Source organism: Chiloscyllium plagiosum, unplaced genomic scaffold (assembly GCF_037043375.1).
Source record: "Chiloscyllium plagiosum isolate Xiang-an unplaced genomic scaffold, Cpla_swu_hap1 HiC_scaffold_1, whole genome shotgun sequence".
In the NCBI taxonomy this organism is placed as follows: domain Eukaryota; kingdom Metazoa; phylum Chordata; class Chondrichthyes; order Orectolobiformes; family Hemiscylliidae; genus Chiloscyllium; species Chiloscyllium plagiosum.
Window position 1 is genome coordinate 130,283,123 of NW_028270139.1, and position 18,508 is coordinate 130,301,630.

The window sequence follows — 18,508 nt, forward strand, 5'->3', positions numbered from 1 at the left end:
TTCCTGTTTGGAAGAAAATGGGCTTATCATTATGGCACAGACAGGGAACACAGGGGGCTAACACCTTCAACATCTTATCTGGCTGATAAATTGTTACAGTTAACCTGAGAACCTAACTTTTAAAAAAGGTTTTGTGATTTACATGAGAAAGAAGTGAAACTATCATGGTCATTCTAACAGATGTGGGTGGCACGGTGGCACAGTGGTTAGCACTGCTGCCTCACAGCACCAGAGACCCGGGTTCAATTCCCGCCTCAGGCGACTGACTGTGTGGAGTTTGCACGTTCTCCCTGTGTCTGCATGGGTTTCCTCCGGGTGCTCCGGTTTCCTCCCACAGTCCAAAAATGTGCAGGTCAGATGAATTGGCCATACTAAATTGCCTGTAGTGTTAGGTAAGGGGTAAATGTAAATGTAGGGGTAGGGGTATGGGTGGGTTGCGCTTCAGCGGGTCAGTGTGGACTTGTTGGGCCGGACGGCCTGTTTCCACACTGTAATGTAATCTAATCTAAAAAAAATATGAGACTCAACAAACAATCAAGGTATTTTTCAATGTATAATTTCAGTTACATCACACTGTAAACTTTTGTTATAAATTCTGTGTCTTACAATTGTGTCCTCCACATCCACCTGATGAAGGAGTGGCGCTAGTGCTTCCAATTAAACCTGTTGGACTATAACCTGGTGTGTGATTTTCAATTTAATAGAATTCTTTGAGCAAGTAACAAAGTTGATTGAGGGAAGGGATGTAGATGTCATATACATGGACTTCAGTACGGCATTTGATAAGGTTCCCAATGGTAGGTTGATAGAGAAAGTAAAGTCGCATGGGTCCAGGATATGCTAGCTAGATGGATAAAGAACTGGCTGGGAAACAGGGGACATAGAATAGTACTTGAAGGGAATTTCTCAAAATCGACAGCTCTGACCAGTGGTATTCCATGGGGATCTGTGTTGGGACAACTGTTGCTTGTGATATACATAAATGATTTGGAGGAAGGTATAGGTATTCTGATTAGCAAGTTTGCAGATGACACCAAGATTGGTGGAGTAGTAGATAGTGAAGGGGACTGTCAGAAAAATACAGCAGAATATAGATAGATTGGAGAGTGGGGTGGAGAAATGGCAGACGGAGTTCAATCCAGGCAAATTTTGGAAGATCCAATTCAAGAGGGAACTATATGGTAAATGGAAACACCCTGGGATAAATTCATGTATGGAGAGATCTGGGTGTTCAGGTCTATCGTACCCTGAAGGTGGCAACGCAGGTCAATAAACTGGTCAAGAAGGTATACGGCATGCTTTCCACATCGAACGGGATATGGAGTACAATAGTTGGCAGGTCATGTTGCAGTTGTATAAGACCTTGGTTCAGCCACACTTGGAATATTGCGCAAAGTTCTGGTCGCTACATTACCAAAAGGATGTGGATGCTTTGAAGAGGGTGCAGAGGAGGTTCACCAGGATGTTGCCTGGTATGGAGGGTGCTAGTTATGAAGAGAGGTTAAGTAGATTAGGATTAACTTCATTAGAAAATTGGAGATTGAGGGGGGACTTGATTGAGGTCTACAGAATCATGAAAGCTATAGACAAGGTAGATAGCAAGAAGCTTTTCTCCCTAGATTGGGGAATCAATTACTTGGGGTCACTATTTCAAAGTGAGAAGAGAAAAGATGAGGGGAGATATGTGTGAAAAGTTCTTTACGCAGAGGGTGGTAGGTACCTGAATGCAGTGCCAGTGGAGGTGGTAGAGGCAGGCACGATAGCGCTATTTAAGATGTATCTAGACAGATACACGAATGGGCAGGGAGCAGAGGGATATAGATCCTTAGAAAATCGGTGACAAGTTTTGATAGAGGATCTGGATTGGCGCAGGCTTGGAGGGCCGAAGAGCCTGTTCCGGTGCTGTAATTTTCTTTGTTCTTGTTCTTTGCTCATCCATAGATGTCGAACAGACAAACAACGTGACAATGACATGCCACGACCTAATTCACTCCAGTACCTAACATAAAAGCCTCAGAACTAACAGCTAGGCTTCTCTAACCACTGGGAAGTGTGACAGCCCATAAATCTACATCCATGCTCAGACAAAAGACTCTATACCAATCACGTGCAAGACTAACACAAAGACTGCATGAAACACTTTATAGAGCAAACAGGCAGACAACTAGCAATCCACATCCATGAACACCAACTAGCCACCAAACACCATGACCAGCTGTCCCAAGTAGCCATGCACACAGGTGACTAGGACCACAAATTCAACAATCATGGGACAAGCTAAGCATAGGACAGCCAGAGAATTTCTATAAGCATGCCACTCAGCAACAGACTCCTCCAACAAGCACATGGACTCAGACCCAATGAAGCGTCCACTACAACAAACAACTGGAAGCAGCAGAAATAGAACTAAATAAATTCCAGTACTCAGCAGTGCTTCAGAGGAGGCTCAAAAGCACTGAAGATGTCACAGACAGGGGATAAAACGTCTGCAAATCAACTTCCCAGCTCAGTGAACATACCCACAACTGTGGCACAATAAATCTATATTACATATTTGTTTCCAGCTATATGTTTGAAACAACAAGATACTGGAACATACAAACATTGTATGTGCAATTGATTTGCTGATCCACAAATTGCAAATTCAAACAAAAAGTCAGATTTTACTTTTAGAAATCCGCACAATTGTTTATTTCCCTCAAAATTTCTCTCTTTTCAATTTGTTTGAACTGCAAAGTGGCTACTAAAAAAATCCACGTTTCCTCAGTGGATTGTTATATTAATAGAAGTATTTCTGACAGAAGTTACCACATAAAAACAGCTGCTTACAGCCAGCAATTAATTTTTAAAACTATACTACCACTTCACAACTGAAAGAACTGCTGACAACTTTCTCAGTATTCAAAAGCAATGCATAAATCTTCAGCATGCCAGCGGCTGGTTTCAAACATATTTCTAAACAGGCAAGATAGCATTACTATCCTAGTTGGATATACTATGTCACAATTAAACTCAAATTGGACATCTAATAATGAGTAAAGTCAATATTAAAAAATGTAGAGTTTTCCAATGACTACTTTTGCATGCAAAGGATCAAAGCAACTTCATTGTACAATAGAACTAAAACAATGTTCAATAAATAAGATAGCTCTTACTTCGTTAGGGGATCACTAATTTTTTTCAGGTTCTGTTTAAAGCGCATTGCTTGAATTTCTTGTGTTTCTATTTTAGGAGGTAGAAGTCCATGCAGGCCAAGAATCTGTCGTTCTTGTAACGTGAATGCCATGCCCTGGAAAGATTGTATTCACAAATGTTTCAGCTCTGACAATTAATGTATTATAAACTGTATTCAAAGCTGTATTACACACATTTTGACATTACAAGTACAAAGGTAGATGCAATGAATTTTGCCTAAAGTCTGACACGATTTTAGTGGAAATCGTGCTGTTTAGTGGAAATTGAGGACAGGAAAATCACCTCTTTTCAATAGTGGAATCGTTAAGAAACGATGAAATATTGCTAGAACCATTTTACAGTATTATTTCAAAAGTCTTTTCTAGTAATTTATTTCAATTATACATTTGCCTTTAATATTAGAAAGAAAATCAAAGAATTATATCCAATCTATACATTTCTTATCCGATTTGTCAAAAACAATTTACATTATTTAAGATTATGCCCTTGCCATGCCTAGATTAAAACTAGAGAGATTAAATATATTTTAAAGTACAAAATTCATTAAACAAACCTCACCCTTGTCAGATATGACTAGTTTATGAGCAAACATTCGGCTCGATTCAAGCACTTCCCTTACACAGAATTGTGGTTGCCCTACATTTATCGGAAGTGGCTAAGAACAATCTTATTTCAGTCTTGAGTTGTAAAATTCAGATTCTGCAGGATCAGCGGATATCCAACACGTAAACCGCAGTCTCCAGTACGCTCTCTCCCTCACTGCCCCAAAACTGAGGACCAAACATCCATATCTAGTAATTAACATTCCTTCCCTATGCCTCACATTGCAAATCTCCCTCTCTTCCTTAAAACCCAACTTTTACACAACATTATGGTCACTCTTCCTAATATGTTCTGCTTTGGTATTAGCTTATTACCCCAATCCCATAATGCAGATTAGAATTTTAATAATTGGTGTTAATTAAATACAGTAAGAACAAGAAAAAAAACTAAGGCTGGCAGCATCTGTGGAGAGAAACTACATTAGTGTTGTAGGTCAAGATCTTTCATTAGTTTTATCAGCTGTCCAGCATCTTGTTGTAAATAAATACAATTATTTTCTCCTTCCTGTGTATTACAGGCAAAGGCAGAATGTGTATTTGCGATGGTTTTTTCCTACAACAATCAATCGTGAGTCCGAAACAGGAGTGTAAATAAGGAACAAAACAGCAAATTTTTAGATGAAGTGTTATGGACCTGAAACCATTCAACAGCTGCGCAGTCACAGCATTGTATATTATGTTAAGATTAAAAAAAGACCATACGAAAAAGTGCTTGCTTTTGGTCAGGAGATGCAGAAAACTCTAGTGGTGCTCTAATACTTAAGGAAAAATACATAATTTGTAAAATTATTACCTTATTTGTTCTGGGGCTCAACATCAGAGGTTTGCCTATCTCCTTTGTGTGGACACAACGGCATATATATACCCATGGCTTCACAGCCAAATTAAGTCGTGACAACATCTTCAATAGTCAATCTTCAGGAGTTAAAGTAAATCATATTAGTAACATAAATCAACAGCATTCTAATGTCAATACAATATTTATCTAAAGCCTAAAGAAACTGACTTCAAAAAGATGAATCCAAAAGCATTTACAAGTGGTAGTAGTGTCCCTCTTTGCCAGTAGTGCCACTTCACAAACCTTTCCCAGAAAGAAATACCTAGCTTTGAACAATAAACATGGAGAGGGACACTCCTATTCATCCTGTTCACGTCAGCTTGTGGAAATCAACTGATTGTGTTAGGAGTTTCCAAGGATTAATATAATTATTAACCTGTTTCCCATCATACATTTAGGTTTCGTTTTGTGTAACGAGATGATTTAGATAAGATGACGACGTAGATCTTTTTATGAATATAAAATCAAAAAATGTGAATGTTTGTATTTGATCTCCATAGACAATTACTTCAGCTTGACAGGAAATAAAATTAATAAATTTTCATCCAGATTGCAAAGCTTAAAAGGCTGCCGAGTTGCTAACTACATCTATATAGACAATGAAAGTCAATGATCCAGACATATTCAACTTCCTGAAAGTTATGAACGTTAATTATGATTATAGTTCAATAGTCATTCTTTCAAGCAGAACAACCACTCCTACTTCTGGTAAAACCAACCATATGGCAACATTACAGTCAAGTTCATTAAAGCCTAGTTACACATTGACTCATAACAATGTAATGTATTGCATGTCATTCTACTTTGAGGGTTTAAATCCTCCAGCATGCAAGAAAATCTAGAAACCCAATAATTCCATCACTAAAAGTTGCAAAGACTGCAAGCCCTCGAGATGCTGCTACTGGCAATTTATATTTTCACTAAGGAGAGGCAGAACCAAGTAATGCATTCACTGCATAAAAGACAATATGCACCAAATCGCGAATGAATAAATTGAAAACAGCATTACTACTTTTCAAAGTAGTTTCTAAGATGTGGAATTCTCAGCTTGAAAATAGCTCCCGTAATTTCCAAGAACTTCCCTTCCACAATGGATTTGTGATCAGCCTTGGTTGGCATTAGTTTGAATGAATTTTAGAATCAAAGTGGAGGAATTGCAAGAAAATAAAAAGATGAGTCTCAGAACAAAGTGACTTTGATGTAGCAACAGATACAGCAGCATCAGAATGCAAGTTATAAAGTTCAAAACTTGTCAGTTATTACACCCTGACCAGGAAATGTGGATTTCACTTTGTTCACCCTCTGAACAATTCAGTTCTTTGAAGTAAAATTTACAAAAAAGGTTTGCTCATTTAATCCCATATAGCAACTCTTACATTGTCTGGGAAAAGACAAAAGGAAGGTCAATTCCTCACATTTCTGATTATAGAGGTGGGTGTCAGCTCACAATTAATTTGTAGGCCCCTGAATATAGCGTGTGATTGCAGTGTCCTCACTGAGTGTTTTTATGCAATGACCTTGAATTTCTAAGTTTTCATTTAGGTACCGTCCAAAAATTCAAATACAGAAGAGTGGAAAACAAAATTAAGAAAGAAAGACGATATAGCTTAGAAGGCAAGTTTCTGTTTTTTAAGAAAAATACAAGTAGCAGCAACACCCCTCAATCTTTGTCTAGGCATTATCTTGGTACTGAAGATCTATAAACTTGGTTGGCCTGACAAGTTGGACCAAAAGGTTTGTTTCCATGCTGTATGACTCTATCAGAGCATTCTGGATTAGTGGTGCTGGAAGAGCACAGCAGTTCAGGCAGCATCCAAGGAGCTTCGAAATCGACGTTTCGGGCAAAAGCCCTTCATCAGGAATAAAGGCAGTGAGCCTGAAACGTGGAGAAATAAACTAGAGGAGGGTGGGGGTGGGGAGAAAGTAGCATAGAGTACAATGGGTGAGTGGGGGAGGGAATGAAGGTGATAGGTCAGGGAGGAGAGGGTGGAGTGGATAGGTGGAAAAGGAGATAGGCAGGTAGGACAAGTCCGGACAAGTCATGGGGACAGTGCTGAGCTGGAAGTTTAGAACTAGGGTGAGGTGGGGGAAGGGGAAATGAGGAAACTGTTGAAGTCCACATTGATGCCCTGGGGTTGAAATGTTCCGAGGCATTCTTCCTCCAGGCGTCGGGTGGTGAGGGAGCGACGGTGAAGGAGGCCCAGGACCTCCCTGTCCTCGGCAGGGAGGGGGAGTTGAAATGTTGGGCCACGGGGCGGTGTGGTTGATTGGTGCGGGTGTCCCGGAGATGTTCCCTAAAGCGCTCTGCTAGGAGGCGCCCAGTCTCCCTAATGTAGAGGAGACCGCATCGGGAGCAACGGATACAATAAATGATATTAGTGGATATGCAAGTAAAACTTTGATGGATGTGGAAGGCTCCTTTAGGGCCTTGGATAGAGGTGAGGGAGGAGGTGTGGGCGCAGGTTTTACAGTTCCTGCGGTGGCAGGGGAAAGTGCCAGGATGGGAGGGTGGGTTGTAGGGGGGGCATGGACCTGACCAGGTAGTCACGGAGGGAACGGTCTTTGTGGAAGGTGGAAAGGGGTGGGAAGGGAAATATATCTCTGATGGTGGGGTCTGTTTGGAGGTGGCAGAAGTGTCAGTGGATGATTTGGTTTATGCGAAGGTTGGTAGGGTGGAAGGTGAGCACCAGGGGCGTTCTGTCCTTATTGCGGTTGGAGGGGTGGGGTCTGAGGGCGGAATGTAGACGAGATGCGTTGGAGGGCATCTTTAACCACGTGGGAAGGGAAATTGCGGTCTCTAAAGAAGGAGGCCATCTGGTGTGTTCTGTGGTGGAACTGGTCCTCCTGGGAGCAGATCCGGCGGAGGCGGAGGAATTGGGAATATGGGATGGCATTTTTGCAAGAGGTAGGGTGGGAAGAGGTGTGATCCAGGTAGCCGTGGGAGTCGGTGGGTTTGTAAAAAATGTCAGTGTCAAGTCGGTCGTCATTAATGGAGATGGAGAGGTCCAGGAAGGGGAGGGAGGTGTCAGAGATGGTCCAGGTAAATTTAAGGTCAGGGTGAAATGTGTTGGTGAAGTTGATGAATTGCTCAACCTCCTTGCGGGAGCACGAAATGGCGTCAATGCAGTCATCAATGTAGTGGAGGAAGAGGTGGGGAGTGGTGCCGGTATAATTACGGAAGATCAACTGCTCTACGTAGCAACAAAGAGACAGGCATAGCTGGGGCCCATACGTGTGCCCATGGCTACCCCTTTGGTCTGGAGGAAGTGGGAGGATTCTTAGGAGAAATTGTTAAGGGTGAGGACCAGTTCGGCCAAACGAATGAGAGTGTCGGTGGAAGGGTACTGTTGGGGACGTCTGGAGAGGAAAAAAGGGAGGGCTTGGAGGCCCTGGTCATGGCGGATGGAGGTGTAGAGGGATTGGATATCCATTGTTCAGTTAGAACACAGAACATTACAGCGCAGTACAGGCCCTTCGGCCCTCGATGTTGCATCGACCTGTCATACCAATCTGAAGCCCATCTAACCTACACTATTCCATGTACGTCCATATGCTTGTCCAATGACGACTCAAATGCATTTAAAGTTGGCGAATCTACTACCGTTGCAGGCAAAGCATTCCATACCCTTACTACTCTCTAAGAAACTACCTCTGACATCTGTCCTAGTTTTTGGCATGAATGTACATTAATTTACTTCAAAACTGAATTAAGAAGACAAAACACTGAATTTTGATTCATTGACTAATTTCCTACATTGCCAAAGCAAAAATATTAGATATGTTGGTGTGGGCTTGTTGGATCGAATGGCCTGTGATTCTATGCCTATACTATGTATAAATACACAATACATGAAGTGTAACCCTGAATAAGAATTCAATATTTCTCCCTTTCTCCACCTTTTAGAAATTGTGCCCAGCACAGTGGCTCACTGGCGAGCACTGCTGCCTCACTGTGCCTGGGACACAGGTTCAATTCCAGCCACTGATAACTGTCTGTGGAGTTTGCACATTCTCCCATGTCTGCGTAGGTATACTCTGGGTGCTCTGGTTTTCTCCCACAGTCCAAAGATATGCAAGCTAGGTGGATTAGCCATGCTCATTTGCCCAGAGAGTCCAAGGATGTGTTGGTTAGACAGATTAGCCCAAGGAAATGCAGGGTTCTTGTCTCAGGGGTGGAGTCTGGAGATGCTCTTCCAGAAAGTCGGTGTGGATTTGCTGGGCTGAATGACCTGATTTCATACTGTAGGGATTCTATGATAACTTCACATAATGTTGTTATCAATAGTCAGAATCTACGTTAAATTTGTGTCACGAACAGAAAGCTGGAACAGCACAGAAAGCAGAACAAATAGAAATGTTTGAGAAATACTAAAAGGTCACGCTTAATTGTTTTGAATACTGCAAACTACAGACAAGATAAAAGCAATTACATAGATTAGAAATGCCCTCAACTGCACATCGACTTGTTTGTTCACTCTTACTTTTCCCCTTCCTCCCAAGGCAAAGTTAAACTAAAATAAATCAGCAACGGTAACTGACTAAAAAAGACCCATCAGTTTAGCAACTCTTGCGTAACTCTGGCTGGTGACAAGATTTCTTTCCAAGTTAATGTAATTTGACCTGCTGCTGAAGCTCTCTTTATTTAATTTTACACTCACGTGAGACATAGTATTGGTCAGAAATTAAGTCAGATGACCAAAATTTCACAAAAAATATTTAGAAAGGGGATAGAAAGGTTTAGGAAGGAACCTCATTAAGCTGAAAGCCTACCTACCAATGGTGGAACAAAACACAGATTGTGACATCGCACAAGAGGCCATTCAACTTGTCTTGACTGGTTCTCTGCTCATTTTGACTTCAGCTCATTAGGAAAACTCCTAACTTTTCCCCATAATGCTGAACATTGTGTCTACTTAAACGATTATCGAATAGCCTCTTGAATGCCTTTATTGAACCTTCTCCCACCAAAGGCAGGGCATTCCAGACCCTAACAACTTTCTTTTTATTCACTCACAGGATGACGGCATCACTGTCTAAGCCAGTATCTATTGCCCATCCCTCATTGTCCAGGAGGACAGTTCGAGTTAACCACATTGCTGTGGGTCTGCAGTCACATACAAGATCACACTTTCCTTCCTTAAAGGATATCAGTGAACCAGATGGGTTTTTCCTGACAATTAACAAGGATTCATTGTCATCATGATATGCTTAATTTCTTTTTTCAAAAAGAAAGACTAAATTCAAATTCCATCATCTGCCGCAGCAGGATTTGAACCCAGATACCCAGACATTACCAGTCCAGTGATAATATTACTGGGCATCACCTCCCTGCAAACTTGCTACATGACAGGAAATTATGCTTTTGAGAACTTCTATCAAGTCTCCTTTTAGCCTTCCTTCAAGGAAAATAGTCCCAGTTTCTCCAATTTATCATAATTGAAGTTTCTTATCCTTTGAAAAACCTCTTCTGTGCCCTCTCCAATGTATTTTCATTCTTTCTGAAAGGTAGGGCACCTAGAACTGTACACAATACTCCACATAAAGTCCAAGTACTGTCTTACACAAGTTCAGCAGAACCCCTTGACTCTTGTGCTCTATACCCCATGGAGTCTAGAAAAGCACATGCTTTATAAACTTTCTCACTACCTGTCCTGCCATCTTTTATGACTTATCCAGATCTTTCAGCTCATGCACATCTTTTAGCATAGCCTCTCCATGTTCTTTGCACCTAAATGTATCACTTCACACTTCTCTGCATAAACTTTATCTGCCTCCTGACTTCAACTCATCTATGTCCTTTTGGAATTCTACACTATCCTCCTCACAAGTTACATTGCTCTCCAAATTTGGTCATCCACAAGCTTTGAAACAATCCCCAACACACCAAGATTAGATTTTTTAATATAAAAATCAAAGGCAAGATTCCAATACCTATCCCTGAGGAACACCACTGTCAACCTTCTTCCAGCCTGAAAAATACACAAATCACCACACTATTGTTCAGGTGGTTTTATACCTACATTGCTCCTGACACTTTCTCACAATGCTCATGTAGCACCATTGAATGCTGTCTGGAAATTTGCACACAGCACATCAACATTCTCCCTCAACCTTCTGTTACTTCTTCAAAAGACTCCAGCAAGTGAGTCATTTTCATCCTTTCTAAAGTGGCATCTGGAACTGTGCACAATCAACGACGATTTCATGGTCATCAGTAGATTCTTAATTCAGATTTTTAAATTTGATTTCAGATTTCACCATCTGCCGAGCTGGGATTTATACCTGGTCCCCAGAACATTGGCTGAGTTTCTGGATTCTTTACATGAAGTTCAATTAATGTTTTATACAATTTTTCCTTAACAAACCCATCCTTGTTATTCCCAAGTAATTTCTGTTCCTCCCAGTGATTATTAATTCTATCCTGAATGATTGTTCTATCAATTTTACTTTGGGAATTTGGAGGTGGAAAGGCTAACAGACCTGTAATTGCTGGGCTTATCTTTACAACCTACTTTGAACAAGGACAAAAGAGTTCTGCCAGAACTCAAATCCAAAAAAAAATTGAAAGATTATCCCAAGTGCATCTGCAATTGCCACTTCCACTTCCTTCAATAACCCTGGATGCATCACAAGGAGAGGGGGAGTAAGGGGAGGCAATGGCCTGGTTGCACTGTGATTAACCCAAAGAACCCAGGTAAGGTTCTGGAGACCTGGGTTCAAATCCCACCATGACAGATGGTAGAATTTGAATTCAATAAAATCTGGAATTAAGGGACTAATGATGACCTTTCGAACTATTGTCGATTACCATAAAAAAACTAACTAGTTCACTAATAACCTTTAGTGAAGGTAACCATTGTCCTTACCTGGTCTCACCAAGAGTTGTTAAAAATAGAAAGCGGTTGCATCATTAACATGCTATTTTGTACTACAGCAGATATAGTGCATCATGAAATATTTAAAAGCTACAAACATTTGAAATACAAAAGGCCCAAGCTCAAGTCTCACCTGCTCCAGAAGTGTGTAATGACATCTCAGAATAGGTTGATTAGAAAAATAGGATAAATAATAAAAATAACTATTGGCCACAATAACACCCACTTAGTACCCTCCTCAGCATTTCATAAATTCCTGTCTGCTTTGAGAGAATTATGGTAATATCATTAACAATGCATCAACTTCTGGAGAATTATAAAGAAATCCCATTTGGTCAATGTCCTTTTTATTAACTTATGTTCTATAGTATTGAAAGTACAATTATTAGTATATTAACATATTAGTGAGCAACTCAATGTCTTATCTAAAAAAAAATCAGTTTGGTTAAATAATAGTGTTTGTTGTTGTAATAGTTGTAAATTCATGCACATCTAGAACTGAGCACTCAACTGAGACTGATGCAAACTAGAGGATTATGGGAAGTGTTTTTTTTTCCAACTAAGATACTGATTGGTCGGGGGTGGGTAGAGACAATAATGACCTAGTGGCATTATTGTTGGACTATTAATCCAGCAACTCAGCTAATGCTCGAGGGACCGGTGTACAATCCCACCACAGATGGTGAAGTCTGAAATCAATAAAAAATTAGTCCTGAATTAAGAATCTACTGATGACCGTTGAATCACCATCAATTGTCAGAAACACCTGTCTGGTTCACTAATGTCCTTCAGGGAAGGAAATTTGCCATCCTCAATTGGTCTGGCCTACTCATGACACCAGACCTATAGCAATGTATCGGATTCTCAACTGCTCTCTGAAATAGCCTAGCAAGCCATTCAATTGTATCAATCGCTACAAAATCTCAAAGAATTGAAACCAGACCAATCATCTGGTATTGACCTAGGCACTGGAAAAGACAATGGCAAAAAACAGCCCCGACAAATCTGCAAAGTCCTCCTTACCAACAGAGTCAGATGTACAGCATAGAAACACACCTTCTGGTTCAACTTGTCTATGCTAACCAGAATCCTAAATTAATCTAGTCCCATCTGCTAGCATTAGACCCATATCCCTCTAAACCCTTCCTATTCATATTCCCATCCAGGATGCCTTTTAAATGCTGTCATTAAACCAGCCTCCATCACTTCCTCTGGCAGCTTACTCCGTACATGCACCAGCCTGTGTGTGAAAAAGTTGCCTCTTGGTTCTGGACTCCCCCACCCCAGGGAAAAGACATCTGGGGCCTTGTGCCAACATTGGGAGAGCTGTCTTACAGCCTAGTCAAGCAACAGCCGGAGAGTCATACTCATGGAATCATAGCTTACAGACAATTTCCCAAATACCATTATCATTCTTGTGCCCCAGTGGCAGGACAGATCCAGCAGAGATGGCAGCTGGTATAGAGTCAAGAAGAAGTTGCTCCGGGAGTCCTCAACATAAATGCTGGACCCCATGAAGTCAGAGATGTACAGCATGGAAACAGACCCTTTGGTCCAACCTGTCCACGCCGATCAGATATCCCAACCCAATCTAGTCCCACCTGCCAGCATCTGGCCCATATCCCTCTAAACCCTTCCTATTCATATACCCATCCAAATGCCTCTTAAACATTGCAATTGGACCAGCCTCCACCACTTCCTCTGGCAGCTCATTCCATACACATACCACTCTGTGGGGTAAAGTTGCCCCATAGGTTTCTTTTATATCTTTCCCATCTCACCCTAAACCTATGCCCTCTAGTTCTGGACTCCCCGACCCCAGGAAAAAGACTTTGCCTATTTACCCTATTGATGCTCCTCAATTTTGTAAACCTCTATATGGTCACCCCTCAGCCTCCGACATTCCAGGGAAAACAGCCCTAGTGGTTTCAGGTTAAACATGGGCAAGGAAGCCACCTGCTGTCCTCCCTCAGCTAATTAATCAGCATTCCTCAATATTGAACACTTGGAGGAAGCACTGAGGATGGCAAGGACACAAAATATATTCTGAGTGGGGCATTTTGAAGTCCACCACCACCTGTGGCTTGGCAGCAGCACTATTGATTGAGCTGATCAGGTGCTAAAGGACATAGCTGCTAGACTGGCTCTGCGGCAGGTGGGGAGGAAACCAACAAGGAAAAACATACTTCACCTCATCCTTACCAATCTGCCAGGCGCAGATGCAATTGTCCATGACAGGATCGGTAAGAGCGACTACTCCACAGCCCTTGTGCAGAAGTCTCACCTTCACATTGAGAATAACCTCCATCTTATTGTGTGGCACTATCACCATGCTAGACGCTGTGGGCCATCTTATAAGGATGCCTCTCAACTGCCTACACTCCAGCCTTTATTTAAAACTCAAGCGTTCTATACCCATCAACATCCTGGTAAATCTCTTCTGAGCCCTTTCCAGCTTAATAATATCCTTCCCACAACTGGGTGACCAGAAATGGACACGATATTCCACAAGTGGCTAGATCTGGCCAATATCCAGGCTTGAACTGACAACTGGCAAGTGACATATGCGCCACACAAATGCTAGGCTACAACCATCATCAATAAGAGACAATTTAATCACTACCCCTTGACTTTCAATAGTGTTAGCATCATTTAATCCCTGACTATCAACATTCTGGGTGTTATCATTGACCAGAAACTCAACTGTACTCACCAGAAAAACATAATGGCTACAAAAGCAGATCAGGCCTCCAGTCCAAAAAACCACCACCATCTGTTTCCTACCCTCAAATCAATTTTATATCCAACGGGCTAGCTCCACCTGGATTCCATGTGGTGTAATCTTGCTAACCAATCTACCATGCAGAACCTCGTTGAATACCTTGCTGAAGTCCAGAGACAACATTTACCGCGCTGCCTTCATTATTCTTTGTCACTTCTTCAAAGTACTCAATCAGGTTTCTTAATTCATGAGATAGCTTTATAGGAAAGTCTCAATCTCTGCAGAATCTTATTTAACTTCGCTTATTGGGGAACAAAGACATCTCAACAACCAGTCTCTCAATAAAGATGATATGGGTTTGAAATAGCATTGAAAAAAAAAACAGCTTCACAGTGTGACTGAGCTGTTCCAAGTTACACAGAAATCCATGCAGAATGTCACATACTCCGATTGTATTTTGAGTACAATTCCAAATATAAAATATTCAGATGCTTTTAAACATGCACACATCCTGTCAATATTCTACATCCCTGTCATTCTTCACAAAGATAGAAAATAGGAACAGAAATAAGGTATTCGGCCTTTTGAGCCTGTTTCTCCATTCAAGATGATTATCGCTGATCATCCAACCCAGTACACTGTTTCTGTTTCACCCCATTCATTTTGACCTTTTACCCCAAACAGCTATATCTAACTCATTGAAAACATTCAATATTTTGGCCTCAATTGATTTCTGTAGCGGAGAATTCCACAGGTTCTCCATTTTCTGGTGAAAGACATTTCTCTTCATCCCAGTCATAAATGGCCCATCCCATATTTTTAAACTGTGACCTCTTCTGGACTCCCTCGTCATCAGGAACATTCTTCCTGCATTTACCCTGTCTAATTCTGTTTGAATTTTATTGTTTTCTATGAGATCTCTCTCATTCTTCTAAACTCCAGTGAATACAGTCTGAACCAATCTAGTCTTTCGTCATACGCAAGTCCTGGCATCCCAGAAACAAGTCTGGTAAACCATGTAAATAATTCCTGATGAAGGGCGTATGCCCGAAATGTCGATTCTCCTGCTCCTTGGATGCTGCCTGACCTGCTGTGCTTTTCCAGCAGCACACTCTCGATCCATGTAAATAAATTGCCTGATTTAACCAGTCACGTACATTTATCTTTTGGGTCATTATCCAGTGTTAAAAAGTCTTACATTTACTCAGCACTTTCAGAAAATCAATTTCACAAACTGCTTGGTAATCCATCACCAGGATGAATACTGAAAATCCTCTTTTTGCAATCACTGCATAGCTTATCTTACTGCGACCTAAGCAAAATTAAAACGTAAATGGTAAAAAGCAAATGCCATGAGTCATGAGACTAGTGATTCAGCACAGGGGAAGTTACATGTAGTCTGCAGTATTTGAAAGATTTTCTATAAAAAGTGAACCTTCTACTAGAATACAAAATCAAAGTGGAATTCCACTATCATACAATTCATTGAAAACAAAATGCTCAGGCCAGGCAGCATTTGTCAACTGAGAAACAGAGATAATGTTGTCCAGGTTAATGATCTTTAAGACCTGAAAGCCAAATGTCAGACAGAGGGCTGTCTCACTGCAGTTTTACAGAAAGACCACATCTAAATATTATGTACAGTTTTGGTCTCCCTACCTAAAAAAGGATTTTTCTGACACAAGGGGACTGCAGCAGACATTCACAAAGTAGATACTGGGGACTGTCCCATGAGGAATGTTTGGTTCAACTGGTTTTGCCATTACATGGGCTGCTATTACAAATAACCTAATGTCAGCCATTAATTAGCAGCTATCGATTCTCCCCAGGCTGACTTTTTCCTAACTACGATTAGTTCTGAAGAAGGGTCAGTGAACTCATAACGTTAACTCTGCTTTCTCTCCAGAAATGCTGTCAGACTTGCTAAGCTTTTCCAGCAATTTCTGTTTTTGGTTCCAGTGGGCCTCAGTAAATTTTAGAAGGATTAGAGTGAATCCAATTGAAACATTTAGAATTCCAACAGGGCTGAACATACTATATACAGAGAGAATGTTTTTTTTTCCCCCCAGTTGGAGAGTCTAGGACCAGGGGACACAGTTCAAGATTTAAGAGAGGAGGAATTTTTTTTTCACTCAGGGTAGTAAACCTATGGAAATCTATAGTACATAAGACTGTGGAGATGACGTCACAAAATTATCCACAATCAGACTTGAACAAACTTAATAACACAGCATTTAAGCCTTTTGCAACAAAGTCAGAAGAAATCCCTCCTCATCTCTGTCCTTACTGGGCAACCCTTACACTGAAAAGGTGCCCTCTGGTCTTAATGCTCCCACAAAGGGAAAACACATTTCAGCATCCACCCTGTTAAGCCCTCCAAGACTTGTATATATCTCAAAAGGTATCACCTCTCATTCAGGTAACTATGATATTGTTGGCTGCAGCAAGATGTCCAGAGATAGGCAGGGACAGTGATGGCTTTAGAAGAAACTTGTTTGTGTTCAGTGGTGCGAGAGATAGAATGCCAACTTTCTGATAACTCTGGTCTCTGTAAGGTCATTTAGCAAACAGCACTTCAGTTGACAGTATATTTATTGACAATACAAGAGCAAAATACTCCACATGTTGTAAATCTGAAATAAAAACAGAAAATCTTGGAAATATCCAGTAGTACAAGCAGATCTGTGGAGAGAAAAAAAGTGAGCTAACACTTCAGGTCATATTCTTTCACCATGTTTACGGATATTAGGGGTGCGTCTGAGAAAACAGAACGCTGCAACTTAAGAAGAGTTATGGATGACAATAAGGAAAGAGAGCAGAGAAATTGAGCTGGATATTATGACATCAGATGTGATCTGATCATTAGTAAAATGATAAAGTTAGGAAGGCGCGTAGATGTAACAAGAATTCTGAAGATAAACGTGTGGTCTGGGCAGCGGAACATTCTTGGTTAAAAATGTTCCAACTTTGTACTCACAAAGAAAGCTCACCAATGTACTCAGACAAAAATTCACTGATTTGGGTGCATAAAGCAACGTGATGAAGTAAAGGCCTCAGCTTTCTGAAGAGTTGCGAATCTTTTTGGAATAATCAATCCCAAAGAATTGCGGATAGTCGATTGTTGAACACGTTTAAAGATGCAAGGCAGATTTACAGCCCTTTAGGGAAAGAAAGGATATGCCAAGCGGACAGGGAGGGTTGAATCCAAGATCAGCCACTATTAAACCGAATAAGGAACAGGCTCAACAGGCCGTTGTTACTTTTTTCTTCCGTTCTCGTGAACTGGAAATACAAGCCAAGACACATTTGAGAAGGTGCGAGTTGGAATCATATACAGTAGCACATTGCATTCGGCTTGCGTGCAGACAAGGAACATCAAGTTATTTTAGGTGATGTAAATAATAATCGGGAGAAGCATGAAGGGTGGAACGCCGACTGAAATCCACATAAAATGAGTGAAGAGCCCCAAGACATTTGCTGAGGAGAGAAAAGTGGCTGTGAAAGCGAGATTTTACACAGGAAATAAAGAACAATGTGGACGAACAAAGGTTAAAAATCCGTCAAAAGAGGAGGAATGAAGTTCCTCGAGGCTGCCTGAACGAGAGGTGGCAGTGATTCAAACGCCAATGTGGTATTTTTTACCAGACCCAACCCTCCATAAGTGAAGCCGCCGAGGGGGGAGGGCAAACCAGTGTCTTTCAGCAGCGAAGACAAACCCAGGAGAAGAGCCAGCTATACCCATCCTCTAGGCTCACACACAGGAATCGCCCGAAGATTTTTGAACATCGACTAGAGATAACTTACCGCAACCCTGATGGTTCCCTCGCCCAGCCTCCCTGCACAATCAGCCGCCACAGTCCGTCTCCGCACCCCGAGATACCTCAGGTCATGACCCACCGACTGACGCCGAGGCGAGAGAGGGCGAACGCGTGTGGGGAGGGGAGCAATTGAGGTACGGGATACTAGATAGGTGACCGACAGCCTTTCTGACCAATAGAGGAAGGGTATAGTGCGTGGGGCGGAGCTACAAACGGGAATCCGAATGCCTGTCTGACCAGTGGGAAGGCGAGAGGTGGGGCCATTGCCTGGAGTCGAGCCAATAGGATTTAGCGAAGGCAAGAGCGCGAGACGTTGGTGTGAGGGAGGGCTAACGGTTTTAGTCAGCGGTGGCGACTCTTTGAAATTAGGTGCAGCACCGAGGCTGGTGATGGGTCGGTCTCTGACCCAGTTGAGAGTTTGTTGCATGAGTTGGACAAATGTCGATGAAAGCGTGGAC

General features: G+C 41.6%; 1 protein-coding gene across 3 annotated transcripts in view; it reads right to left on the reverse strand.

Annotated features, from left to right (window-relative positions):
* me2 (malic enzyme 2, NAD(+)-dependent, mitochondrial) overlaps positions 1-18,172 on the reverse strand; it is a 104,601-nt gene extending 86,429 nt beyond the window's left edge. For 2 of the 3 annotated variants that reach the window (XM_087990664.1, XM_043720243.2), the window contains exons 1-3: positions 18,037-18,172; positions 4,591-4,712; positions 3,156-3,289 (exon numbers count right to left, since the gene is read on the reverse strand). In XM_087990664.1, coding sequence (XP_087846790.1) covers positions 3,156-3,289; positions 4,591-4,698 — 242 coding nt within the window. In that variant the 5' untranslated portion in view covers positions 4,699-4,712; positions 18,037-18,172. Of the gene's footprint in view, positions 1-3,155; positions 3,290-4,590; positions 4,713-4,803; positions 4,924-18,036 lie in introns of those variants that run through there. The other variant, XM_043720331.2, reaches the window with a different exon arrangement.
* Positions 18,173-18,508: the final 336 nt, after the last annotated feature.